Source organism: Monodelphis domestica, chromosome 2, assembly GCF_027887165.1.
Source record: "Monodelphis domestica isolate mMonDom1 chromosome 2, mMonDom1.pri, whole genome shotgun sequence".
Taxonomy (NCBI): domain Eukaryota; kingdom Metazoa; phylum Chordata; class Mammalia; order Didelphimorphia; family Didelphidae; genus Monodelphis; species Monodelphis domestica.
In genome coordinates this window covers 404,211,862-404,239,211 of record NC_077228.1, presented here as the reverse complement: position 1 = coordinate 404,239,211, position 27,350 = coordinate 404,211,862, and the positions used below count along the sequence as shown (strand labels likewise).

General features: G+C 35.9%; 1 protein-coding gene across 29 annotated transcripts in view; it reads left to right on the top strand.

The window, feature by feature from the left end:
• Positions 1-27,350, top strand: part of EPB41L2 (erythrocyte membrane protein band 4.1 like 2) — a 273,323-nt gene that overhangs the window by 229,862 nt on the left and 16,111 nt on the right. For 4 of the 29 annotated variants that reach the window (XM_007484557.3, XM_007484556.3, XM_007484559.3 and 1 more), the window contains exons 13-24: positions 275-916; positions 3,686-3,745; positions 3,859-3,891; positions 6,330-6,476; positions 7,930-8,031; positions 9,846-10,013; positions 11,225-11,278; positions 11,489-12,046; positions 14,118-14,240; positions 16,364-16,462; positions 17,797-17,877; positions 25,390-25,523. In XM_007484557.3, coding sequence (XP_007484619.2) covers positions 275-916; positions 3,686-3,745; positions 3,859-3,891; positions 6,330-6,476; positions 7,930-8,031; positions 9,846-10,013; positions 11,225-11,278; positions 11,489-12,046; positions 14,118-14,240; positions 16,364-16,462; positions 17,797-17,877; positions 25,390-25,497 — 2,175 coding nt within the window. In that variant the 3' untranslated portion in view covers positions 25,498-25,523. Of the gene's footprint in view, positions 1-274; positions 917-3,685; positions 3,746-3,858; positions 3,892-4,145; positions 4,209-6,329; positions 6,477-7,713; positions 7,747-7,929; positions 8,032-9,845; positions 10,014-11,224; positions 11,279-11,488; positions 12,047-14,117; positions 14,241-16,363; positions 16,463-17,796; positions 17,878-25,389; positions 25,524-27,350 lie in introns of those variants that run through there. The other 25 variants (XM_056818764.1, XM_056818770.1, XM_056818765.1 and 22 more) reach the window with 25 other exon arrangements.

Here is a 27,350-nt window from a genome sequence, read left to right as displayed (position 1 = left end):
ACAAAAACTTTTTGTAGCCATCTCTCAAATGAAATTTAAATCACTAGTCATCCAATATTGTTTATAGGATAAAAACAATCTAGTTAGTCTTTTTTAAAAATGGCAAAAATGGGTCATTGATTTAACTTAATGATTGGAAATACTCGCCATTCTGCTAGGTAAAAGTTTTCACTAACTATCCATTTCTTTTTTCTCTCCTCCTTCACCCCCATCCCCCATGCATTTCTTTTTTTCCCCTCCAAACATATGTTTTATTTTATTTAACCATGAATAGTCCATTTCCATTTACCCACCATCACCATCCATCCACTGTGTTTCACCTCGATCTGCAAACCTATTACCAATCCCTGAAATGGAACTGCTTTCCGACATTTCAGAGGAAGACCTCTTTGGGGAGGTGGAGCAAATCACACTAGAAAGCTTGGAATTCAATTCTCTAAGTGAAACCTCAGGGCATGGTGATACTGAAGTATCCCCCCTGGATTCTATCTTGGATCTGACCCTGTCCCCAGCTAAGCACTGCTACCCTTCTCCAGTTCATGGGAAAACTCTTAAGAGTGCTGACTACCAAGATACTGAGTTTGGCTACTTTTCATTCAATTTCTGCAAATGTTTTCCCACTAACTTCCCTTCACTGCTTGATGAAGATGGGTACCTCACTTTCCCAAGCCTCCCCAAGGTTTGCGTCTCCTTCCTTCCTGCCGACCTCCAGCATTATGTTCCTATCACATCGCCTTCATTTATTCCCTCTTTTCTCCTCATCTTTGGGCTGCTGCTTTCTGCTTTCCAGTCCGTCCCTTTCTCACTCACCTTCTCCCTTCCTCTCGCTCTATCTCTCTGCTACCTGGAGCCTAAGACAACTTCATTAAACACCTCTTATGACAATGACCTGCATGACAAAGCAGAGGAAGAGGAGGTGTGTAGCCCTGTTGTTTAATTGCTTCTACATAGACTGAAATTCTTCAGCTTGATGAAAACACCCTGAATCTCATTATGCTTCCTGACATCAAATAGAAACTATAGCTTATAAACTTTCTTACTACTCACCTTCAGAAAAGTAGAGCTTCGTTCATTTTCACAAGTAACTATATTGGTGCATGAGAAGTTAATGTAAAACTTATGTCAACTGCTGCCCTATAGCCATAGTGGCCCGACTTAATCAGACTAGAATATGATGTGATTTGCTAGTAAATTTGAATGTCATAGCCAATCTGGGTAATTTTTTAAACACACACACACACACACACACACACACACACACACACACACACACACACACACACACTCACTCAGAAAAACTTGCCATTGTTTAAATGATCAATTGATTCTGTTGGTCCTGATTCTTTCCCCTTCTCATATAGATACAGCCCATGAATGCTGTCTCTAAAAAGGAAATGTGGTTTATATGAAGGACCTGCTCTGTGAAGAGATGTTTGTTTAGTAGAATTTTTTAGCTTCATTCTCCCCTTCCCCCAACCTCCACTCCCCCCTGCCCTTTTTTTTCTTTTGAGTCTGAGTCTCCCTGTCTCACTCAGGATGTAAGTACAGTGGCCATTGCTGAGCTTGATCCCACTGCTGATTGGTATGGAAGCTTTGGCGGTCCTGGTCTGGTTTGCCTTCCTTAGATAGCTTGCCACCTTACCCCAGATACCTCTTGGGTGTTTTCCATAATTGGTGCCAGACTTCTATTAACTCAAATCCATAAAGCTCAGGCTTCCCCCAGTAGCACCTGCATACCTGCATTTGTTCATATCTGCCACTATGGCACGTCATCCTTTTTTGGCTTTAAGGGTAAGGATGGCTATAGTATGGCCTCTCCTCCCCTCCCCTGTCCCTTCTTAATCTTTATAAAAGTATGACATTTATAATTCAGTACTGATTTCTCTTAAATCTGCTAGAGGTAACTATAGCCATAATCTTGAAGCATAGTCCTTTTATTATTGGACTGTGGTGTGGATTTCAGATACATTTTTACATAAGTCATCCATGAAGCTTAAAATTTCAGTGCTGGTTAGTCTAAGAGGGAAAAATGTTATGTTGTTATTAATTCCTTAGAAGCATAGGAATGTTTTTAACTTTAATGTATTCCTAGATACTGTGGAACATTATGGTGTTCTCTCTTTGGAATGGGAATCTGACAGTTTTATTACTTGATTATTGGTAGGCAGAGAATTGATTTTTTAAAATTGTCCCTAAATTAACCAACCTCTATTTCATAGTCAGAAAATATAGTCTACTGCTTTCTTTTGATAAAGTGCTATTGGTTAATTTCGTGTCTTCATCCCATTGTTTACCACAAGTAAATAATGCCTAATGGCTATGAAAAACTGGAAACGTTTATTATAGACTTAAAATGCAAATGTGTACCGAATACTATAATTTGGAAATCAGTCCTGTGTACTGTGAAGAAAATAGTACTATCGAAAGTCAGTTGAATGAATAACACAGCAATGTTAATGGTTGTGGTTAGAACTTAAAAAGGGATAGATCTTAATCTGATTTTTTTTTTTGGTTGTTGAGCCCCAGTTCCCACATTTGTAAAAAGACAATACCTTCTACTTACCTTATAGGAAGGTTGTGACCATATGACAAACTATGCAAATATTCATGAACTTCTCAGAAGATGGTGCTTTCTAAATTCAGGACAGTCTTTCCATTTTTCTTTAGCTAGATAAATTGAGTTTTCAGATACTCTGACATATTTCTGTACATTATGATTCATAGTATTTAGTAATTGCTTGCTATGTAGTTGGCACTTTTAAAAATTCAAACCTCTTAGGCTTCATTGTGTTGCTCTGCACACAGGAAATCCTTTAAAAATGTTGAATTTTATGATAATGAAATAAATGCATAGAGAATGGAGCTAGAAAACATTGTTCATTGATGACAAAACTAGTGAATTCCTCTTAACTTCTATTCCTCTTTTCAGTCTTATTTTGGGGAATGTATTTCAAGATTTCCACATACATTCTCCTAGGAAAGTAGAGAATTTTACAGATTTTCCTAATGTGTTGACATTATTGAGGTTTAGGATTATTTTTTCTTTTACATTGATTTGATTCGTCCTTCATAAAGGTAACCAGATAACCACATCCTAACATTTTATTTAAAAGTGGAAACTTTTTGAAAAGATAAGTAAGCAAATACAAAGTGTTGATTCTTTTTTTTAAAATATAGAACTCTCAAATACTTGACAGCATACATGGAAGGAACATTTATCCCTAGGAAAAAGTCTAACTCCCAGTTTTATTTCAAGTTACATATTCTCCCTTGAACTAGACAACTAACTTGGATATTTGAAATTCGAGCTGATTAAGGGAGGATTTTGGTTCAGTGGAAAGATTCCTAGATTTGGAGTCAAAAGACCCAAGTTTGAATCCAGGCTCTACCACTTTAATACTTGTGTGACCTTGCACAAGTCACCTTACCAATGTGGGTCTTGGTTTCATCATATATTAAAATTGAGGGAGCTGGACTAGATGATCTCTAAGATGTCTCCCAGTTCCAGTGTCCTGTGAACTGTGCTGCTTTGCACTGAGTCCAATTTTTTACTCACCAATGGGAAAGGCATTCAAAAGCAAAACAATTTGGGGGCTAAAAGAGAGAGAGCAAGACAATGGAGCTTCCATCTCGACCATTTCACCCTTGCAAAAGATTACTTCAACTATTTGTACAACCACCTTAGGTGAAGGAAGACCAGAGTGGCTTAAAGTTTACAGCTGCTTCTGAGACTGAAAGGATACAGGTTGGTAAAGTTAGATCTGGGTATTTTAATCTTAAACAGAACTCAGTTGTATTGATTTAGAAGTCACACTAATACTCCATTTTTTCCTGGTCATTTGCTGTGCACCCTTTTAGGCGGGAACTGAAGAAGAGGAAACACAATTGGAGGTGGTGGATGATTTTTTTCTTTTTCCCCCTTCCTAAAAATTAAACATCTGATAGTTGCTGCTTGTCATTATTATTATTTGGGAGAAGCTTGCCAAGTTTATTTGTGAGTTTCGTTTGAGTTGTGGCTTTGGTTTTTGCTCCCATTTATTTGTAAAGTCTCAGATGATCAAAATCTGACTCATTTCTGGTGCTTGTTGATACACTTATGTTTCTATTTGCCTTTTTTCCCCTCTGTGTGTGATTTAATTTCACAGAAGAATTCCTTGAGAGTAGAAGGGGAAAATATTTATGTCAGACATAGCAATTTAATGTTGGAGGTTTGTATAATCTAAGAAACCCATTCTGTTTTCATGGCTGCCAGGCTGCTAAGGATGGGAGGTCACTGCAGGCTGGCTGGCAATCCTTTATGAGCACAGTGCATGAAATGCATGGGGAAATGCCATTTGGGAGTGCATGTTATCAATCTTGTTCTCTTATAGTAGCTTCTGAGAATGTCTTCTGGAAGTTCTTGAAGTGGCAATTGGGAAAAATATCATTGAAAAAATTTTGATCAATGAACCTTTTAAAATCAGATATGGGTTTGTAAATAAACCTACTTATCTCTCTACAGACCTCTGGATATAGATTTTTAAGAGTCTTTTATTTCACTTTCTGTTCCCATCAATAGATATATGTTTTCTAAGATAATTTAAAATTCAGCACTTAGCCATTTAACCCCTTGAACTTCATCCACACCTTTTGTGTAGAAACCTTGGAGTTGGGAACAAACATTTATTCAGACATCCTCTTTGATGACATGATGATCGATAATGTTCTATTGACTACAAAACAAAGAACTTATACATTCTGCAAGAGCCCCCTTTTGAATTCCCTGTGTCACAGCAGAACTTACATTTTCCCCTTCATATTTAAGACAGAATATGTGATATGTGTATAAGAAGTTTGCAAATCAAAGTAATCTGACTAATATCTTTGGTTGCTTTTTGGCAGCTTTGATAATTGCTAGAAATGTATTTTTCATAACTTACTAAAATCCTGCAAAGTGTAATGCATAACATTGCTTTGAAGAAATCCAAGAAATGTGCCTGATCTCAAGCCACAGTAATTTTTCCATGCCATGCAAAGGTGTTAGTTTTTGTTTTGTTTTTTACAGTTTTCTATTTTTAAAATAGTGATATGAGTCCCTTAAACAGCTACTCTGCTTGTGCATGAATGTGGACTAGCTAATTTTGGGAGATGCATGATGGTTTGCCCCTCTGTATCAGGGAGAGGAACTTGAGACATGATAGCATACAGTTTGCTCCTTGAATCTCAAAGTTTAAGAACCACTCTTAAAGCTAAACTAAGAAGATTTTGCTTAATAGGTACCATTACCCCCATAAATAAGATTTGCTATTCTCAGAATGAACAGCTGTCAAACCTGGAGGAGCCCTGTTTTTGGTTCTCTTTTGCCTATGTATCCATCACACTTGGTAAAGTGTGATTATGATAGAAGGCTGCTTGTGTATTTTATAACCAGGATATGTTTGCTTTTAGATGGATACCTAAGTAGAATCCCTAAGCAAACCTTTACAGCAGCTACCTTCATAGTTTTAGTTTTATAAAATATCAGAAGCAGTTCTTGAGGGGGCAACTGGGTGGCTCAATGGATTGAGAGTCAGGCCTGGAGATGGGAGATCCTGGGTTCAAATGACCTCTGCCACTTCCTAGCTGTGTGACTCTGGGCAAGTCACTTAACCCTCATTTCCTAGCCTTTATTGCTCTTCAGTCTTGGAACCAATACCCAATATTGATTCTAAGATGGAAGGTAAAGGTTAAAAATATAAAATAAGCAGCTCTTGGAATTTTCAGATTGCAGCAATTCAGTCAACTCTTGGTTATCTTTGTGTTTTTTTGTTTTTTGTTTTTTATAACCATGACACTATACCAACCAGACAAGTATACTTTTCTACTGCACCCTTCACTATATGATTGGGAAATTCAAATTAATTTTAAAAATTAGCCAAAAACAAATTATTAGATTTGGAGAGAGGAAGGAAGAAAGGGAATAATGATTCATTCCAATTCAACACACAAAAAAAAGGCGGCATGGAGCTCTTTTGAGATACTCAGACTTTTAGCAGAAATATTCAGAGATTGCTATTAGTTTCTTAGAATAGAAAGATGGGGAAAAAAGGAAAGGAAAATTAGACACATCTTAAATGTGAATGGGGACAAAGTTAGCTGCCTCTTTTGCAAATTTTGACAAATGATAATTCATGAACAGTGATTATGGCTTTTGAGACTTGGCATTTTTCTTGTTTTTATTTTTTCAATTATATAAATTTGCTTTGTTGTGTTTTGTTTTTGTTTTTTTTTTTCCTACTGGGTTTTTCCTTTTTTTGTCCCTTTGGATTTTTTCTTTTTTTTTCTTTTTTTTTTACGTTGAACATTGCTAGGACCTGGATAAGACCCAGGACGACATACTGAAACATCAGGCTAGCATTAGTGAACTCAAGCGCCATTTTATGGAATCAACACCTGAACCACGTCCCAATGAATGGGAAAAGCGGCGTATCACACCTTTGTCTCAACAGACACAAGGGGTATGTCACTAGATTCTTGTAAGCATTTGTTTTGTTTGGGCCATTCAATAAAATTAAAACTTCTGGCCTGCTATTGTTGCAGTCTCCATCAGGAAGGTATGAAATGTTTCCCTTTCAATTTTTTAAGTTGTTCTAACAATTTCTTAAAATACTAAATATATATTAACAATTTATTATGTTTACAGACCCCATTCTTAGATATGAATATGTGAGAAGAGATAGTTTTTTTTTTTTTAAGTTCAGTGGTTTCATTCTCCAGTACCCTTGACACATGAATTAAAGTCTACAAAAAAAATATTGCAATGAGTATTTGAGGGTTTAAGTATGATTTATAGTAGGAAATTTGTTTCATAGTTAAATAGAATCAGTGAGAAATATATAATTTTGTATGATATTTTTGTGAATAGCTCTTAAGCCTAACAGAAATGACAAAATTCATACAATTCTATAACTGTATTTTGAAATGGAGACTTAATGGTTCTAAAATATTTTCTTCCAAGATTATCTTAACATATTTTGCTTAACAAGCTTTTTGTCTTCATTACCAAAATAAATATATTTTTAAGAATACTCTCTTTATTTTGTTCCTCCTTTTTTTTCAATAAAGTATAAATCTAAGTGGAGGAATCATTTCATTTTTATCCTTGTATCCCCCAGCAACTATACTAGTTCACACAGTAGGTGCTTGATATATGCTTTTGGAATGAAAAGTTTAGCCTCCCTTTATTCTAGCCCCTACTGTGATGCTTCAATGACCACTGTGCTACTCACAAATGACTTTCATGGGACACAGGTATTTAAACTTGGGGAGACCAGTAATTTATTATGCTACTCATTCTGGGTTTTGTCTTTTTAAAAAAATGTGAAAATAGAGTTTCTTCTCCTAAACTCAAATTCCCTAGTGAATTAATTGCTATTTGTCATAATTCAGATTGCAATTTACAAGATCACAACCAGTTATGGTCCAGATATAAAAATGTCATTTTAATCATTTCCATATCTTAAAAACACAAAAGTATGTAAATGTTGCAATCAGAAGATTCATGAGAGTATAAAAGAAAAATTAATTTAGCCTAGAGGGCAGTTAATTAAAACAATTGAACAATTAGACTCCATTTTTATGACTGATGCTAATTAAATATTAAGACACATAGGTAGCTGTTATCTATGACTATCATGTTCTTCTTTCCAGGTACTCAGAATTTATTGATAAAATGAGTTCATTGTTTTACAACAGGATGAATGTCTCTTGTGATGGATAAATGTACGATGATGTGATGCTGTGATTGTGTGTTAGATTAAGAAGGTAGAAGACTCTTCAGAAGCCCACCTTAACCACTGTTTCATCTCTGAAATGTTTGTTCTCCTGATCTACATTGTTTGATGTCTGTATTGTTATAGGTATTCTGTATTTGTGTTATATGTTAATTATCTTCAATGTTTAAAATAATAGAGAAAAGATCATCTTTTCAAAATGGATATTTTGCCTGTGAAGGAAAAGCAACAGATCCCAGCAGCCCCGATTGTGGAAGAAAAAGCTCAGGAGATGGACAAGGTGTTCACCTTGCATCCTTGTATCTGCCTTTGCTTTTTTCCCCCCTTTCCTTTTTCTAAGCTATTTGAGGTCCTTTTCTGCTTCTGTGAACTTTTATTTTTTTTTGACGGATGTACCTTAGGATAGGATTTAAGAAGTATTTTGATAGCTCGTGGATCAAAAAATGACATTTCAGTAACAATGCTCCTTAAGAATATAGCTGTTATTTTTTACATCACAACTTATTCCAGTGACTGTTATCCACCATACATCCCAGGCAAAATGGCTACATTTCATTGAAGTGGCTAGCCCTTGTGAAAAAGCATGAAAATGCTGGTTGTTTTCAGAGCAGTTCTCAAGCATTGTGTTGAAATTGTCAAAGTGGCAATTATGGATGCTAACTGAAGTGATTGTGTTCAAAATTAGAACCATGCTGGGATTGGATTTTCACGAAACCTTTGAGCCTAGATAAAGGTAGTGGCATATTATAATAGCCCATTAAATACTGGAGCGGCCTCTGTTTTTTGAAAGGACCAGTGCTAGTTGGAAGTTAGAATTCTTTCACTCTATCTTATTTCTCCAGTGTTTTTTGTGTCTTATGTATTGCACAGCAAATGTTTGCCTTACTTGAGGGCAGTTAGTATCAGTGGTCATTGTGTATTTTGTGTCTGCCATGTACAGAACACCCAGTGAGAGGATGGAAAAGAAATAGCATGGTCTTGCCCTGAGGGAAGTTTATTTGAGAGGACACTTTGAATAACATCCTATTTAAGAGTTGTATCTTTGGCTATATAAAATATGGCTATAGGAATTGAAAACCTTTATATCCTCATTTTTCATCACAGCATAGGTTACAGCTTTGTTATTTTTCAAGTTTTCCCTCCGAAATTAAATGGCTTTTTTTTTTGCCATTGTTGTATGGTTTTTAGTCGGAAACTTGCTCATTGTAATACACCTCAAACTTTGTTCAACTCTTTTTGGATAAAATGCAGATGAAAAGAGCATTAGAGATATAATTAAGATCTAGTTGTGGCCCACACACTAGCAATGTGACCTTGAATAAATATCCCGGATTTTCTGAATTTCACTTTGCCCATCTCTAAAAATGGACATTTTTGAGACTTGGTGCAGGAAGTCATGCTACACATTTTATGGTGTTAAGTGAATGTAAAATTTTATTATTTCATGAAAGTGTTTCTCATTTTCTTCTTCTTTTCCTTGCTGGGTTTTCATCATCTCTGCAAAATCATTACTACTAATTTGGTAGTTTTTGCTATATAGTACAGTGGAAAGAGCAGTGTCCTGGAGCCTAAAGACTTGGGTTCAAATCATACCTGTGATACTTAACTGTCTGTAATCTGGGTAATTAAGTCCCAAGATTTGAAAGATGATCCAATCCATTGTGTCTTGTCTTTTTCAGAGGCACATGATTTTTTACAATAGTTTTCCCCTTGCCTGTTGGGCCATATTTTCTGATTTTTCAGGGAATGTTTCCTTTATGTCCTTAGCAGTTCTTTTCAATATTAATTTACTCAAAACATTTGTCTATTAGGATGGAATTGTTGGGGGTCAATGTAGAGGCTAGACTTGAGGGCAGTATTCAAGAGAGTAGTGGACCTTATTCTATAGGTCATGGGAAGCCATCCAAGGTTCTCAAGCAGGAGAGTGAAATGGTGAAGTCCAGAGAACCCTTTCAGAATGAGAACTTCTTTCTTTCTATTTTATGCTGTTCTTTTTGCTTCCTATCTTGTGTAACCTTTCCTTTCCTAGGTCACTGTTTTCTGTATCCTTTCTTTCATTGTTAATTCTTTGCTTTCCCTTTTCTGACTGTCTAGAGCCTAGAAGAGGAGATAACGTCCATTTTATTTAGTAAAGAGGGCTTTTCTGCTAGCATGAAAGCCACCTTCACATCAACCAGCACTCGGCCAGCAGAGGGCTCAGTTGTGAATTATAGTGTGCCTTCTGAAATGCTTTCTTCCTCGCCCTTCTCACAGTTGCTTGAGGTGCATTTTGATTTTTTCCCCCTCTCCTGTTCTTAAAGCCACATGTGAAAGAATATGATTTTTGAAGATTCAGTAGATTGGGGCTAGGGAGGGTTATTAGTAAAACATTCTTTTTTGGGGAGAAATTAGATTAATTTAACTGATAAATGGGGGAAAAGTGAATAGAATAGATAATATTTGAGTCTAGCATTTAGTCCTATTCCCCTTGGCAGTTAGGTGTTTGGGAGCCATCTTAGGAAAACAAAGCATTCTCCAATGTTAATATCCCTTCACCTGGATCATAGCAACATTTCTTCATCCTAATATTAATTTCCTTGCCTTGAGAAATGAAACTGTACTCCTAATCCTGCTGAGTTAGCAAGTTAACTTACAATCAGTTTCTTAAAAGAATGAAATTTAGGGGGAAAAATCCCAAAATAAAAGTTTACCATAGCAGTATGGCACATGCATTTTATTGTGGTGATTCCAATAGTGTTTTTTTTTGAGCACCTACTAGGTATCTTGACTACTTACCCACCTAAGGTAGATCTCGTCTAGAAACTACCTGTCTTTAAGGCAACTGGAGAGTGAATCTGAAACACTAAAAATTGTTTCAGTTTAATTGAAGTTAATCTGTGTTAGAACATTATTATTCATTCTAAACTTTCCAGAATTCATTTTTGCTAGTCTCCACTATAGTCTGTTTGAATTAAACCCCAGATATGGAATTTTAACCTTTTTTTTTTTACACATTAGTAGATTTAGCTAAAATCAAATTTTATGTAGGCTGTTTCTTCAAAATAAAATAGTATTACCATGCCATTGCATTAATTTGAGCCAGGATTTGTGAGGCCAAGGTTTTTCTAATGCAGAGAAACACAGGTTTTTTTCTAAAACAGTTTAGACAAATCTTGAAGCCTCTACTGCTCACAGATTAGCCAGTTTTTATTGGATTTCAGGGTTGCTGCTTCACAGATGGTAGAGGGTGATAAGACTTTCTTATAAGACTGAAAGGGACTTTGTGCTTTTTTCTTTTTCTTTTTGAGGGTGAGGGGCTGGTCAGTGAGTTAGGTTTTTAGGGCTTCTTGTGCTTGTATTATTGGCTGCTTTGTGTGATGAAAGCAAAGAGTTCTTTTCTTACTGTTCTGCCTCTTTTGTGTCATATTTGTTTTGGTGGTTGTTGAGGTAAAACATTATTGATTTTGTGTCCTTGGTTGCTTTTTGTTCCACAGAAACGTGCTCCCACAGCAGAAGGGCCTTGTTCTGGAGCCAACGATACTGTTAAGGTTCTCCCATTTTTCCATGTTAATTCCATTGCCTGCCATGTCTGATCACCCTCACATTTCCCCCCTCTTCCCTTTCAGTCAGCCCATCACCATCATCCTTGTTTTTCTCCATGACATGAACCTGCCGTCAGTTGATTTTTGTTTTCATCCTCTTTTTTTTTGGTTTATTCATATATTTTTTGTTTTTCCTCATCCATTTTTTTTGTACAGAGTTCACATGAGACTCTGAATGTAGTGGAAGCGAAGAAGCAGGCAGAGGTTGGGAAAGAAGAGAGAGTAATCACAGAAGGCGTGAATGGTAGAGACAAAGTACCACCCGGGAGTGATCCTGGGGAGACTCGTAAGGTGGAATCCTTGGCACATAAAGACTCCCCATCCCTGTCTTCAGAGAACAGCAGCAGCAGCAGCAGTGACAGTGAGGAAGAAGATGTAGGAGAGTACCGACCCCATCACCGAGTGACTGAGGGTACCATCCGGGAAGAGCAGGAGGAAAATGAAGAAGAGTTGGAGGAGGAGAAGGAAGAATGGGCATCAAAGGTAGTACAGTGTGTGGAAGCAGTCCCAGAAGCCAGCTCAGTAAAGCAAATCACAGTAGAAACAGTGGTCCAGGAAAATGTAGTTTCCCAAAAGGTCTCTGGAGAGAAGAGTTTAAAAGAAGGAGATGAGCAAGACATGAGAGAAGAAACTGAGGAAGAACAGCACAGAGTAAACGGAGAAGTGTCTCATGTTGACATTGATGTTTTGCCAGAAATAATTTGTTGTTCAGAGGTAAATGGGAGTGCCAAATGGGAGCTAAATTATAGAACTTTTATCAGGTTGAAAACACCTGCCTGTCTTCTTCCTCTTGTCCTCCCAGTTCTTGTTCAGGAATTTCAGCAAGATTCAGATCCTTTCTCTAATGGGAGGGAGAAACCACTGATGAGCAGTGAATTTCTTCCAGTTTAATTCATGGTTTCTAGCTTCTTTTCTGCAACTGGATCACCTGGTAGGGCAAACTTTGCTACAGCCATCGTATCATGCTCTGTATTTTTTTCTCTTATTTCACATTCAAATTTTTCTTTGCATGTTCTAATATCTCGTCTTTTATTCTCTATTTCCTGACACTAAATGTCCCCTTTTTATTGGTTCTACAAGAAAATTGATCTTTGTTTGAATGTGGAGAAATGTGGTCAAAAAGGGTGAGTGGTTGTGCTTTCCTGTTCTTGTTGTTGGGTTTGGCCTTTACACTAAACCTTTTCTCAGTCTTTAGCTTAATGTAAGATCTGTCTCTTTCATCTCCCAGACAACTACAGCATTATCAGTGGAGTGGAGCCAGGGAGAAATTATCCAGTTGAAAACAATGTTAAGGAGGGCAGCAGTTCCTATTACTGCCATACTCTGGTAGTGTCTCCTGACAGTTTAAAAGCTTTGCTTTTGGGATGTCAGCGTGGCGTTTGTGTTTTGAAGATTATGTGGATTGTATGGTTTGTCTAAGAACCTCCTTCCAGCCCGCAGAGCAGCCAGAGAGCCTATGAAAGCAAAGACCCCTCCCTCACCCTTAATTTTTGTTATACAGTCAATTTTGGATTATTTGTAGCAAGATTAAATGGTTCCCCTCCCCTCCCTACCTCCCCCCCAATGCCCTCAACTTCCTGAACTTCTATTACTCTTGCTTTAGAGGGATCCAAAGAGCTTTGGAATTAGAAAGGAATATTGATTTCAAGACTATCTACATCCAGAAAAGCAGCTTTAATAAGATATATATATATATATGTATATATATATATTTTAGATACTTATAAGCATACCTTCCCTTTGTTAGGGCATATAATCCCCAATTGACTGTATATTGACATTTTAATGAGGGCTTGTGTGCTTTTTACTTTTTCAGCTATGCTCTTACTTCACGAACATGCATTTTGAAAGTCTGTGACTTTATTTTGTGGCATTATTATTATTAATATTGTTTGCTTGTAATATGTAGTTGTGAACATTTAAACAAATACAGATAAACCTTTGGGAATGTGATTTCCATGAATTAATAGTGCTGCTATTTTAATTTACTTTCAAGGTTACATGGGCACTGCAGATCCAGAACTGAGTCTGACACATGCTTAATGGACTAAAATTATGCCAGCTCATGAGGCCATTTAAAAACACTCTGGGGAAGGATCTAGCTATACCTAACCCAAAATGGATGGAGTATCTTTCTTCCAATCCCTTTTAAAATGTAATTGTTGTGATGTTGAGAAAGCACAGACTTTTTTTTTTTTAAACAAAGGACTCTGTGGTTAATTCTCAAGAAAGCAACATTTTCCTCACTGCATTCTTTGTATGTGAGAATAATAAGAAGAACATGAGGAAAGAGCAAATACAAATCAACCTGATCCTCCAAACCATCTGCACTTGAATTCACCTTTATACAAACTGGGATACAAGTAGTGAAATCTTTGATGGCTGCCATATTGATTTCTAAATGGTCAACTTTTAGATCTATAGTCAACTGTTATGGATTCCATTCTGCATAGGTTCTTGCATTCTGCTATTACTTGCTTAAACCTTAGGTGTGAATCTAAGTGTAATAAGTTTGACACCCACCTGATTGAGGAAGTGGATTCTCAGTATAGAAGATTAGACAAGAGATTTCATACCACGTATTTTTTTCCCTCTCCTTCATTCCTATTTTAATTCTTGCTGTATTGGGAAAGATGACTTGCTTAAATGCCTTCCCTGCTGATTCTTTTTTCTTGTGTGTGAATGCATGTGTGGCTATGTTTCTTATGACTATTTTGGCAGCTCCATTAAACAATTTTACTTAATTACCTTTAGAATTTATTGTTTCCTTCCTTTTCCACTTCAGCCACCAGTGGTAAAAACAGAGATGGTAACTATTTCTGATGCTTCACAAAGAACAGAAATCTCCACCAAGGAAGTCCCAATTGTCCAAACAGAGACCAAAACCATCACTTATGAATCTCCACAGGTATAAAAGCAGTAAGATTTGGGGTGACACAGGAGGGAGGGTAGTATTTTAATTTTTTATACCTTATTTTTTCTTATTTTTCCTCTGCTTTTTCTAGTGATTTACATTTCCTTGAGGTTGAGGTATCTTTTGATACCTTTCCTTTGATGAGACAGCGAAGAGATGTCATTGGTGTTAAACTCAAATAGGAATGAAATCCTGATGGGCAAATACTGACTTAGAAAACCATACATTAATGTTATCTATATTTCATATTATTTCATTTATTAAGCATTACCTGTTTTATTTTAATCTGGTGCTAGAGTATACAAAGCTTTCCATGTGGGAAATCATATATTGCAATATACATATGTTGCCAAGCACATGTTTTTAAACTTTTGGTTTTTCTTTAAGTAGTATTCATGGACATGTTAGAAATAAATGTAAATAAGCCTCCCTCCGGAGATACAAATCTGCAGAAAGTAGTCAGTATTTCAGAATATCACTATTTTAAGCATATGAAATAATGATTTTATTCTATTAGAAGTCTTAAAATTTTGAGATGGGAGTTAATTATTATATATCAATTTTTATAGTCTTGTTTATTGCTTATTGTATATACATTTCTTGGATATATAGTTTTCAAAATATTACAAATTTTTACTTGATTTTAGCAACACACACTACAGAAACATAAAGCAGCTAAGTTTTTAGAAGATACTTCTTTTTAGGTAGAGAGACAAAGGGAGGTGACTGAAGAGAGCTGGTTTTCCTAAGAGCTATATCATGAAAAAAAGTTTGTTTTGACACATTGTGTTTCTATACTCAATCCATTTCACTTATAAAGGATTTTAATTTAAGCCCCCATCACTTTTTTCCCCGGGATTGATTTTAATGTTTTTATGAGTATCCAGAATTGAAGCAAAATTAATTTAATCTAGTAAAATGTAGGTTACTAATAAGTGTGATATCAATTACTAGACTCATATTGGTTTTCTTTCCTTGTCATTACTCATGCCTCTGCCCAAGGTGGGCAGCTTTTCTATCTCCTATAGAGGTCTTCAGAGTGTGATCTGTGGACCCCTGGAGGTTCCCTAAGACCTTTGGGGGGGGGATCCATAAAGTCAAAACTCCTTTCATAAAAATACTAAGATGTTGTTTGTTTATTAAGATTCTTTTCCTTTTTCAATTTTGAGTTTTGAACATAATATCACTAGATAAATTACACTTATAATCAAAAGCTGTTTGCAGTCCTCAATAATTGTTAAGCATGTTTTGTAAAGGGATCCCAAGATTAAAATTTGAGAACTACCATTGATGGAAATTTTGAGTACCCTACTTAAGTGAAAGTTATCATAGTGTTAATTATATAGGTATAGAGATAATGATACAGGAACAAAATTCCATCAAAGAACATAACTAAGAGTCAAGTCTTGTACTTGTTTTTTTATTTTTTGGTGTTTTATTTTTTGGTTATTGTTCTAGACAACCTATCATTTGAGATCAACTCATTGCCTATACTCTGTTTAAGAAGCCTATTTTTTTTTAACTTCCATCTGATGGAAGGATTCTTTTTATTCTCTCCTGATTACTTAATAAACCTTTCTGTGTGATTTCTGCAGTTTCTTTCTACTAGCTCTCAAGTGGGATGGTGTTGTGGGCCTCTGGTATTCCTGAACCTTTCAGCCAAAATCCTGCCTTTGTATCCTTGGACCCTAGAACTACTTACCTAGAATTGGAAGGCACCTCGGATATCACCCCCTTGTTTTACAAATGGGGAAACCTGAGACTGGGAATGCCTAGTCCTCCAAACCTTCAACACCCTGTCACTATTTTAATTCTTTGCTTCTAGATTCTCTTACTGATTCATCTTCTTGTTTTCCCCTTTCTTCATCACTTCCATAGTTTTGTTTGGTAAACCTGGCTTTTACTATATCTAGTCCAACCACCAGACAATTTCTTGATCAATGGCTTTACCCAATGCAAATGACCATATATCAACACATTGATGTCTATAGACACTCTTACATGTTTGCAACAAAAATATACTCAAAGCTACTTATTCAATGGGGAGGGTTCTTTTCTTCACAAGCATTCTCTCTAAGTTAAGTATTACTTTTTATTTTTTCCCAAACTATCTAAAGATTGATGGAGGTGCTGGTGGTGATGCTGGCACATTATTGACTGCACAAACCATCACTTCTGAATCTGTGTCTACAACTACAACCACACATATCACCAAGGTATTGTAATTCAAATGAATCTAAAAGATGTTTTTTTCATAACAATTCGCCTGTTTTGAATTTTGCTTCCCCCTTTCCTACCCTCCTAATAATATACAGCCTCAAAGTGATACTTATTGCTAAGAAGAGTAAAAATACCTTAAATTCATGACCTAAGAATTGAAATTTTGAAGGCAAATTCATTTATGTTACATATAGTCATCTTGAAGAAGTAGGAGGATGAATATATTAAAAAGTTTATTTAAGTTTACAGTATAGATAAAAAAATGTCTCAACATAGATTTTGTAAGCACCGTTTAGTTTCATGAAGCATCTTAAGGAAGACAGTGATTGAAAATATTGCTGTAAACAAATGTTTTAAGTAATGTATTTTTGGTCAAGTCATTCTGATTTTACTACCAATGTGATCATCTGATAAAACCATGAACTATAAAGATTTCTTCCTGGAGTTTATTTTTCAACTCTGCTATTCATTTTTCCCAATATCAGTGATGCTAGCATTTTTAAGATTTTAAAATATTCTCAGACATTCTTCCTTGTCCCTGGGCAGATTTGCCAGTACTCCCATTTTTAAAAAAAGAACTTCCTTTCAGATCTCTTGTTATCCCATTTGGTGACAGTTTTGCTCCAGAATCCTTTAAAAACACTTCCTCTTGTGGTTTCAGGAATCTGGTAACTCAGAGATTTACAGACACTTGAATGTTTGTTTGCCTTTAAAAGGGCTATGTGACATTAAGTTTTCTTGCCCATCATAAAATATCACACACTGTTTTGCAGTAAGTAGATCAACAAAATCTCTGGAGCCTAGTTCCTAACATACCCTGTGAACTTACTAAGACATAGGACTATATGAGTGTCTTTTCCTCTGCCCTGATCCTTTTACTGTTTTCCATCCATAAGTTAATCCACAGCCACTATAAAGTTCATTTAATAAATATTTAAAATAAATGAATAGTTTTAAAACCTATGTGAACCATTAATTTGTTGAACACCCAACCAAACCCCAATGCTTTTTTTAAACCAAATTTCTAATCAAGCCAAATTTTACAGACAAGGCAACAACAAAAACAGCAGCCTAGTTTATCTGTTTATACTATAATTCATCCAATTCTGCATGAGTACATCTTAAGGCCCACTTCACTTGGAAACTTAATCCATTTTGGGGTGCAAATAATGCTTTCTAATAACTTCAAACACAAACCACCATTAGCCTTATTCTCCTAATAGAGTTGAGTAGACTAATAATACCATACTAGATGGCATTTTCATAGCTTTGATTACATAGAAATATATTTTAGTGATTACTCTTCTTTATTTTCTTTTATGACTTTTAGACAGTAAAAGGTGGAGTGTCTGAAACAAGAATTGAAAAACGAATTGTTATCACAGGAGATGCCGATATTGATCATGACCAGGTGAGTCTCATAGCTTGTAAAGGTAGGATTTTTCTTATGTATTCCTATACATTTGCATGTGTTCCATTTTTCAAATAACCAGAATATAGAATCAAATTCTAGGTGCACAAGGCTAATTTCTGTTAGGCCAAGGATTCTTGGACCACCCACCCTTTCACAGTCCAGTAAAGATTGTTAGACCACCTCCTCAAGATAATAGTTAAAAAGCATAAGGTAAAATACAGTTAACAAAACATTTTGTTTTAAGAATCATTGAGTTAGGCCTTTCCTAATTTCTGCTTGGCCCAAGGGCAGCTATCAGTGTTCATTCTCACATTACACTCATTAGACTATTTAGAATTTCAGTTCTATATAAAATAAAGTAGTGTTTAGCATTGAATAGGCATAGCAAATAGAATGTTTTTTTCCCTACCATAACACCTGCACTTTTGAAACCAAAATAATCTATGTTACCTTTTTGGTGACTGTTAGTCATGCACATAATCGTATTGTTTTGTTTTTTAAGGTGAAATGAGTATACTATTGATTAGAATCTCCCTATTTGGTTTTGCTTCATTATTTTAATGAGAAAGTATTATTGGATAATAGTTATGCAAGTGAGGCCATTGTTTGTTGGACTGTGATTGATGTGTCAAAAACCATGTAAGTCACTAGTACTATAAGAATTAATGGTAACCTATTAATGATGGGTACTAATAAATTAAATGAATGAGTGAAATGAAATTAGCTGCTGATATTACTTAGTTACAAGTACTATATTTAAAAGGCATATTTTTAAAGGTAGGTTTCTATGCTCCTGAAAAATTATTCATTTGCCATCAGGATATATCTTTTACACTTCATTATCTTTGGTAGTTTGATAGGAAAAATGAAACATTAATTTAACTGAGCTTGAGAAAATTTTGAACTTCCATTCTGGTATTAGTTTCTGGCCAAATAAATGATTTTCAGCAAGTGGTATAACTGGAGATATTTGAAGGAACTAGGTAGGTGATGAGAATATTAGATGTGTTATTTTTGATTTGCTACATTTAAAGATGCTTGCGCTCTTTTACAGAAAAGTAGAGTAAATACATCATTTACTGTTGTAGTTTGAGATTGGGTGTGAATCAGAGTTAAGCCAGTTCTAAAGTATAGTAGCTGACTTTAGGATATTTTAGTGTTTGGGGTATTTTAAGAAGACTTAGGGTTTATGAAAGAAAGCATGTGTTTGTGATAAGATGTAGGGGTATGTCTTTATATAATATATCTAAGATACACACAGATGCATTAACAACAAAGAAGTGTTTAATTTGCAACTCTATAAATACAAAATTCAGATTAAACAATTCCTAGGCTCAGGAAGTTTATATTTTTAGTAAAGGGATAAGGCACAAACATAGAGAACTATAATGCATAATATAGCACATAAATGCAATTTAAGATTTGGAAGGACTGTTAATTACCATCTAGTCTAGTTCATATACAAAAGGAAGCCCATTCTAACATACCCAAGAAGTGGTTGTTCAGCCTCTCTGCTCTTAAGACTTTCAAGAAGGGAGAAACCAACAGCCCTCTAAGTGGCCCTTTCTGCTTTTTGATAGTTCTAATTGCTGGCAAGTTTTCCTTACATTGAACCTAATTGTCTTCTTTGTAACTTTCTCCAACTGTTCCTGGTTTTACTCCCTGAGACCAAATAGAACAAGCCTACTTCGTTTTCCCACATGATAGCCCTTCAGATACTTGAAGACTGTTAGAACATGCCCTCTGAAGCATCTCTGATCCTTGTGTGATATGAACCTAGGGCCTTTTGTCACTCTGGCCAATCGTCTGTTTACCTCGTTAAAGTTGATCAGTGTCCTTCTTAAACCACGGCACCTAGAACTGAATGTAATACTGCAGATGATGTCTTACGCTGTCAGAGTATAATGATACAATCACCTCACTATTCCTAGAAGCTGCTCCCTCTTGATATACAGCCCAGAATTACTCTCACTTTTGGCCATCACGTCACTTTGCTAATTCATATTGAGCTCGTGACTATAAAGTCCACTAAAATCCCCAGATCGTTTTCAGGATGTGTCACACTTGACGCTATGCTTGTGAAGTTAAGTTTCTGTACTGAAGTGCAAGACGTTTATATTTAGCCCTAATAAAAGTGTTATATGAGATCCAACGGGGAAAGCCATTATCATCTGTTCAGATCGAGTCATCTTTGAAGTGTAGAGGAAATGACATTTGAGCTGATCTTTACAGAATGGGAAGGGCTTCAACAAATGAGAAAAAAAGGGGAAGACATTGTAGGCATGAAGAACAGGACTAGGAAAGATAGCAGAGGATGGAGATTACAAGGTGCCTTTGAGTCCAGTTTGATTCTTGCATAGATTGTGTAGAATGAGGATGGCTTAAAGCTTAAAATGCACCAGGATAATGGATAAGAGCTAGAACAAGATTGTGGAAGACTTTGAGAGGATTTCTGGTTTAAAGTTATATTTGATTTGGACCTTAATGAAGTAGTAAGAGTAAGGTAGAAAGGAGGAAAGGAGGATTTGCATTCTAGAATTAGGGAGCAATGCATTCAAAGGCACAGAGACAGGAAAGGATGGGACTTGTACCGGTGATGGTCCAGAAGGAGTAGTATGAAATAAACCTGAAAAGATAGGGTTTTAACAAGTTACAAAGGATGTTGAATGCCAGGATAAGGGATTAACATTTTACTCAGAAGGCAATAGGGAGATGCTAAAGGTTCTGAGCATAAGAGTGTTGTGTCAGAGCTATGGATTTAGGAAAACCAGGTAGGAGAGAGTAACCACACTAAGTGATAATGGTAGTCTAAACCGGGGTAGTAGTAGTGGGCCCTTAGACACTTCCTAACTGTGTGACCCTGGGCAAGTCACTTAACCCGCATTGCCTAGCCCTTTCTGCTCTTCTGCCTTAGAACACAATATTGATTCTAAGATGGAAGGTAAGGGTTTAAAAAAAAAAGAAAGAAAGAGAAGGGGACAAACTGAAGACAGATGTTGGTAATTATCCTTAAATAGATATCACAGGGAAGAGTCAAAAAGAACCCTGTAAATGGCCTTGGAACCTTGGGTGAGTGGTGGTGTCATTGACAGATATAAGGAAATCAGAAGGAGAAGAAGTACTAAGAAGATTACAAACTTCATCAGTGACAGACATATTGAACTTGAAGTACCTGTGAGATTCCAAGGTGGAAAGATCTCAGTGTTTGGAAAGGCAGGCCTTGAGTTTGAGAGAGAAATTAAGATTGGACCTAGCGGTTTGGAGTAATATGCACTGATGTGATAGTTGGCTCTGTAAAAGAAGAAGCAATTACCAAGGTAGGAGGGTAAAGAGAAAAGGGGAAGAGAGAAGGCCAAGGCTAGATTTTGGAAGAACATTTTAACTTCAGTGCAGTTTTTAAAAAAATCACCTGCTATGTTTAAGGCAACTGGACATTGAGGTTACAAAAAATAAAAGGGTAAAACACCTTTCTTCAAAGAAGGAAGCACAGTGCTCTAAAACATAGTAAATGCTTCATAAATGTTTGTTGATTTTTATAAGTAAGAAAAAAAGGAGCTAAAAGTAAAAAGGACAATGTATTTGGTGATAGACTTTAGATCTGGAAAAAGACCACCTAATCCAACTTCATTTTATAAATGAGGAAACTGAGGCTCACAGAGTTGAAATGATTTGACAAGATTGCATGGAAGTAAGCAGTAGATCTTGGATTTGAAGTGAGAGCTTCTTGCTCCAAATCAGTGGTCTTTCCTCTATATCACACAAATCTGTGTTTACCTAAATCCCGAGGAAGGATGCAGAATTCTAACTTTATATAGAAAATGTTGGGAGGGATCTAGAGATGGCCATCTCCCTGCGAAAAAGGTCAGACTCATCCACTAATATGATCCAGGAGTCTGTCATTGGCTCCTTTGGTAGAGATTTGAGCTACAGAGAAGCCAATAGAGGAGATGGAAGAGTTAATCAGGGAGGACAATTGCCAAGAGTTTGTGTTTGGAGTAGCCAGAAGAAGAGGAAGTAGGGTGATGAACTACATTATCAGCTACTGTGACAGAAGGTCACAGAGAACAAGCGCAGGGTAGGGACTGAGCCTGTCTCCTTAGAGTGAAGAGAAGGAAAACCAGATTCCATGTATTTGGCTGGAGGGAGCAATGAGAAAACTGGAAGCAGCACTGGGTACAGATGCATTTTTAAAGCAATCTTTTACTGTAACCAGAGGACATTCTTTCCATTGTAACAATGTGTCCTTGGGAAGGATATGGAACTAATTATATAACCTGTCAGTTCAGGTTAGTCTGAGTGAGAATCCTGCCCTTCCTGGCCTCAAATGAGAGCAGGTCAGATTCCTACCCTTTGTTTTTGCCAGTTCCACAGACCAGTTCTGGGTCTTCTTCCACAATAAAGTTGGGAAGGAGCTACCCTTGGAGATTTCCCCGAGGAGAAGTTGGCTTCTTTACAACCCTCTCCCTCCTGCCCCATAAAACCAAACTCCTTAGATCTTTAACATAGTTCTTTTCCCACAGGAATTTTAACTTGGACATGATTTCAGCTATGTTCCTTTTGCCTTTTTTGGTGTTTACATAAAAGTTCCAATCTAGGTTGAATATATTGCAAACACATCCTAAGACCAAATAAATAGAAATCTAAAATGTTGATGCCAAAATAGTACATACACATAACTTTAATGTTTGGAATTTAATGTAACAAAATACTGACATTAACTACTGTTTTTAGGGGTACTGCCACTGTTATTTGATGACTTAGATCTCCTTTTGAAATTGTAAATACACAAGTGAGGAGGACCTAAGATTTCTTAGACTCTCAGGATTTCTGATAGAATCATTTGGTCCAACTCCCTTTGATAATGGACAAATTCATTCTGCAACATTATCTACAGCAGTCATTCAACCTTTGTTTGAACAACCGTATGGCAGAGATATTACTACCTAAAAGAGCATCCTTTTTATTTTTGGACAACTTTAAATTGCTTAAAAAATATTTTCCTTTAAAAAATTGAGCCAAAATCTATTTTTGTAACTGTACTAACTAGGTACAAAAAAATCGCTGAATTTTGTAAAAAAAAAAACAACAAAAAACAACCCAACACTAAATCTCCTGATTTAATTTTCATCTCTTAATTATAATGTACCATAGACTTTTAAAGGAAATTTAATTTCATGTTCTTTTGTGCTCTTTTCATCTCGAAAGCCATAATTAAATGGCCAAGTTGTTGAAGATTAAATGTGAATGATAACTTTCCCTTCATTGCTGATATTGGGAAGATCAAATAGTATCTCAAATAATATCCTAAACCTCTTTTCCTAGATCTTTTTTCCACAACCTGAGGAGGTGTCAATAGTCAATAATAAACAAATACAAAACTGCTTCCAAATAGGAGAAACCCACATCATTCATTCTACATTAAATTTCATATATATATATATATATATATAGTATTTGTATTTTTAAATATATTATAAATTATATGTTTTATTCATTTATAAATAAATATTTTAATGTAGGATAAACGAGTTGCAAATTGTAGGATAAATCTTTGGATGTATCACTCAAAGTACTGTAAATTTCATTTCAATTCAATTTTCACTAATCTCCAACTGAAATTTAGGAAGGGTCTTTAAACTTCACCAGACTCCAAAAAAGATAAAAAAACTTCTGTGCCTAGATGGGCTCTCAAGTTCTTTAAGGCATAAACAGTTTATATAGTAATACCTTAATTATTTGTTACTTATATTTCTTTCCAAACCCATTCCTTTCTCCTCCCAACTTTCCATGTTTTACTGATGGCACTAACATTTAAGCACATTTAAATTTCTTCCCAGTTCTCATAGTCTACATTTTCCAACAATTTTTTTTATAGATAATACTCTTTATACAGAATAACTCAATTCAAATCATTCTGTAAAAACTTAATTTTTTGGCATTTCCAGCTGCCAGTAAACTTAGTAAAGTAAAATATGGTATTGGGCATAGTGTAGTGTAACATTCTGGATCTATGTTTTCCTTCTAAGATACAATAATCCAAGAAAGATCATTAATTTTGCTCTTTGGGAATTCTAACTTCTACCATCAGATTTCTGAAAGCAAAACTTTTGGTACTTCTCATGCCCCAAATCTTCCTTGTGTTTTCCTTTACCCCTTGCCTGCCAAGACAGCATGCTTTTTATATGCATGGATAAAAAAATCTTATGCTTATCAATGTTTTCTCAGAGTGACAGTGAAAAAAGTTACAGCTGGGAATCAGAAAAGCAGGATTTTATCCTTCCAACCTTTATTTTTTCTTTCATATGAAATTGAACTAAATTGATTTCTAAGATCTTTTGCATTCTGTTATTTGGTCCTAATTGCCTATCTGTGCTTTTCTGAATTAACACAATAAAGAGAGTTGGATCTGGAAGGAAAGAAGGGCAATAAATATAAAGAAGTTTACTGTACTTTGGTAAAGTAAAAAACATTACTTAACATGAACACTAGGGAGCACCAAAACCCCTTCTTTCCTTCTTGTACATATGAGGAAATGAGCCTCTAGTCTGGAGAATTGTAGCAGCATGCGTTGTCTTTTAAAACCAGTCAGACCTTCTGAAAAGAGTTTTATTAATGCCTTTGGTGGAGATTTTTTAAAGCAATTATAGCTATTTTCCAATGAGCTTGTACCATTCATACCCATACTAAAACCCTTCTTGTAAAAAAAACAAAAAAAAATGTTAGCTAAAACATATCCTTTCCTTCTTGACAACACTGGAATGGAACATCATCCAAACATAGAACAACATTGAAACCCGGAACAACATGGAACACAGTATACTGTGTTCTCTAGAGCATTAGTTCTAGAGTTTGAACCCCTGAGGTCAAATCCTACTTGATTTTTTTACCAGCCATATCACCTTGGACATTTAAATCACTTATTCTCCTCAATTCCTTCATCTGTAAAATAAAGGATTTAGACTAAATCCTAGCTCTAGATTTATGATTCTGTTATCCATATTCTTAAATAACTTCCCTAACAAGGGGAGAGTAGTGTGTCTGGGGCATCATTATTTTCTAGATCTGAGATTAGTCATTACAGTCAATATAATAAATTCAGATGCCTATTTAGCACTGTTTTCATTTAAGTTTTTGTGGTCATTTTTTGTACATTGTTCTCCTAGCTTTGTTTGCTTTCTTTATTCTCTATTAATTCATGCAGATCTTCCTCTTGTTTCTCTGAATCCCTCATTTCTTATGGCACAAATAAATTGCCATCATGTTCCTATGCCATGATTTCTTCAGGCTTTTCCCAACAGAGAGATGCCCACTGATGGTGTGTGTGTATTTATATGCCTATAGATACCAATAGACAAAACTATTCTTACTGTCCTTGATGACCTTGGGGTCTATGCCAGAATGGGATAGTTATATTGTCCAGTAATGTAAATAATAGGTTCTTTTAAAATGTTCTTTTCTGAATTTGTCCACTTTTCAGCTAACCCAAGTCATGTCTTCTACCCATGCTAGGCATTGGCACAGGCAATTAAGGAAGCCAAAGAGCAGCACCCCGACATGGCAGTCACAAGAGTGGTGGTGCATAAAGAGACGGGAATCACAGAAGAAGAGGAAGAATAAAGGCAAGGGAATCTTCTGACTCCAAGGTCATTTTAATGGTTCTTTCTCTAGAACATGCTGGACTTAATTCTCTTTTAAAAATTTAATCTTGCAAATTGGCTTGCATTGATTACTTACATTTTACTTGGACTTATATGACAGTGATAGGAATACCATGGGAGTTCCCAAGACAAATGAGGCATTTCTATCAATTGTGTAAGCATGTGGATGTTTAAAAAAAAAACTTTTAAAAACTTTTGTATAAGTACTGACTTCACCAAAAATCTACATTGAATATGTTTCAGTACAGTTTATTAGAAATTTATTAGAAATCATGAAATAAAGCAAGGTAAGAGAATCCGCCAACTCCAAGGTCATTATTATTTCATTTCAAAAATCATTAAATCTGACAAACAGAAGGGGGGAAAACTTTCCCCCAAATACAGCATGTCTGTTCTGGAAATAAATCACAAGTTAAATTAGACAAAAAATGCATTTGTGTAGGCATAATGGAAAATGTCCATGTGTAGAAATAAGGAGACTGAGGGCCTAGTTGAGATTTTTCTATTTTAACTGTCTTTGGTCAGGTCACTTAATCTTTTTGGGCACAGTTTTCATCAGCTGTAAAAACAGGGTTTGTGATGAGACCATGGATACAAAATGTTCTTTGAAAAGGAGCAAGTGATCAAGCCATTCCCCAGTCGACAAATGATCAAGGGACAAGAATAGGCAGTTTTCACACAGTGAAATCAAAACTATCAAAAAACATGAAAAAACATTCTAAATCCCTCCTGATTATTAGAGAAATGCAAATTAATACAACTCTGAGCTACAGCCTTACACCAAGCAGACTGACAAATATGACAGCAAAGGAAAGTAATAAATGTTGGAGGGGATGTGGAAAAATTGGGACACATACTCTGTTGGTGGAGTTGTGAATTGATCCAACCATTCTGGAGGGCAATTTGGAACTATGCCCAAAGGGCTTTAAAAGACTGCCTACCCTTTGATCCAGCCATAGCACTGCTGGGTTTGTACCCCAAAGAGATAATAAGGAAAAAGACTTGTACAAGAATATTTGTAGCTACTCTCTTTGTGATGGCAAAAAATTAGAAAATGAGGGGATGACCTTCAATTGAGGAATGGCTGAACAAACTGGGGTATCTGATGGTGATTGGATATTATTGTGCTAAAAGGAATGATGAGGGTGCAGCTGGATAGCTCAGTTTATTGATAGCCAGGCCTAGAGATGGGAGGTACTGGGGTCAAATCTGGCCTCAAGACACTTCCCAGCTGTGTGACCCTGGGCTAGTCACTTAACCCCCATTGCCTAGCCCTTACCACTCTTCTACCTTGTAACCAATACACAATTTTGATCCCAAGATGGAAGGTTTAAAAAAATAAAAGGAATGATAAGCTGGAGGAATTCCATGTGAACTGGAACGACCTCCAGGAGTTGATGCAGAGTGAAAGGAACAGAACCAGCAGAACATTGTACACAGAGACTGATACAATGTGGCACAATTGAATGTAATAGACTTTTCTACTAACAGCAATGCAATGACACAGGACAATCCAGAGGGACTTATGAGAAAGAATGCTATCCATAGCCAGAGAAAGAACTGTGGGAGTAGAAACACAAAAGAAAAACATGATTGATCACGTGGTTCTATGGGGATGTGATTGGGGTTTTGAATGTTAAAAGATCACTCTACTACAAATATGAATAACATGGAAATAGGTTTTGAACAATGATACATGAAGCTGTTTTAGGCTGCATTCTCTGAATTGGTCAAAAGTACAAAGGTCAAGGTCTGGTGAGAACTTTGCACTACAAGACCCTCCTTTCAGCTGCATTATTTCCTAAATGAAGT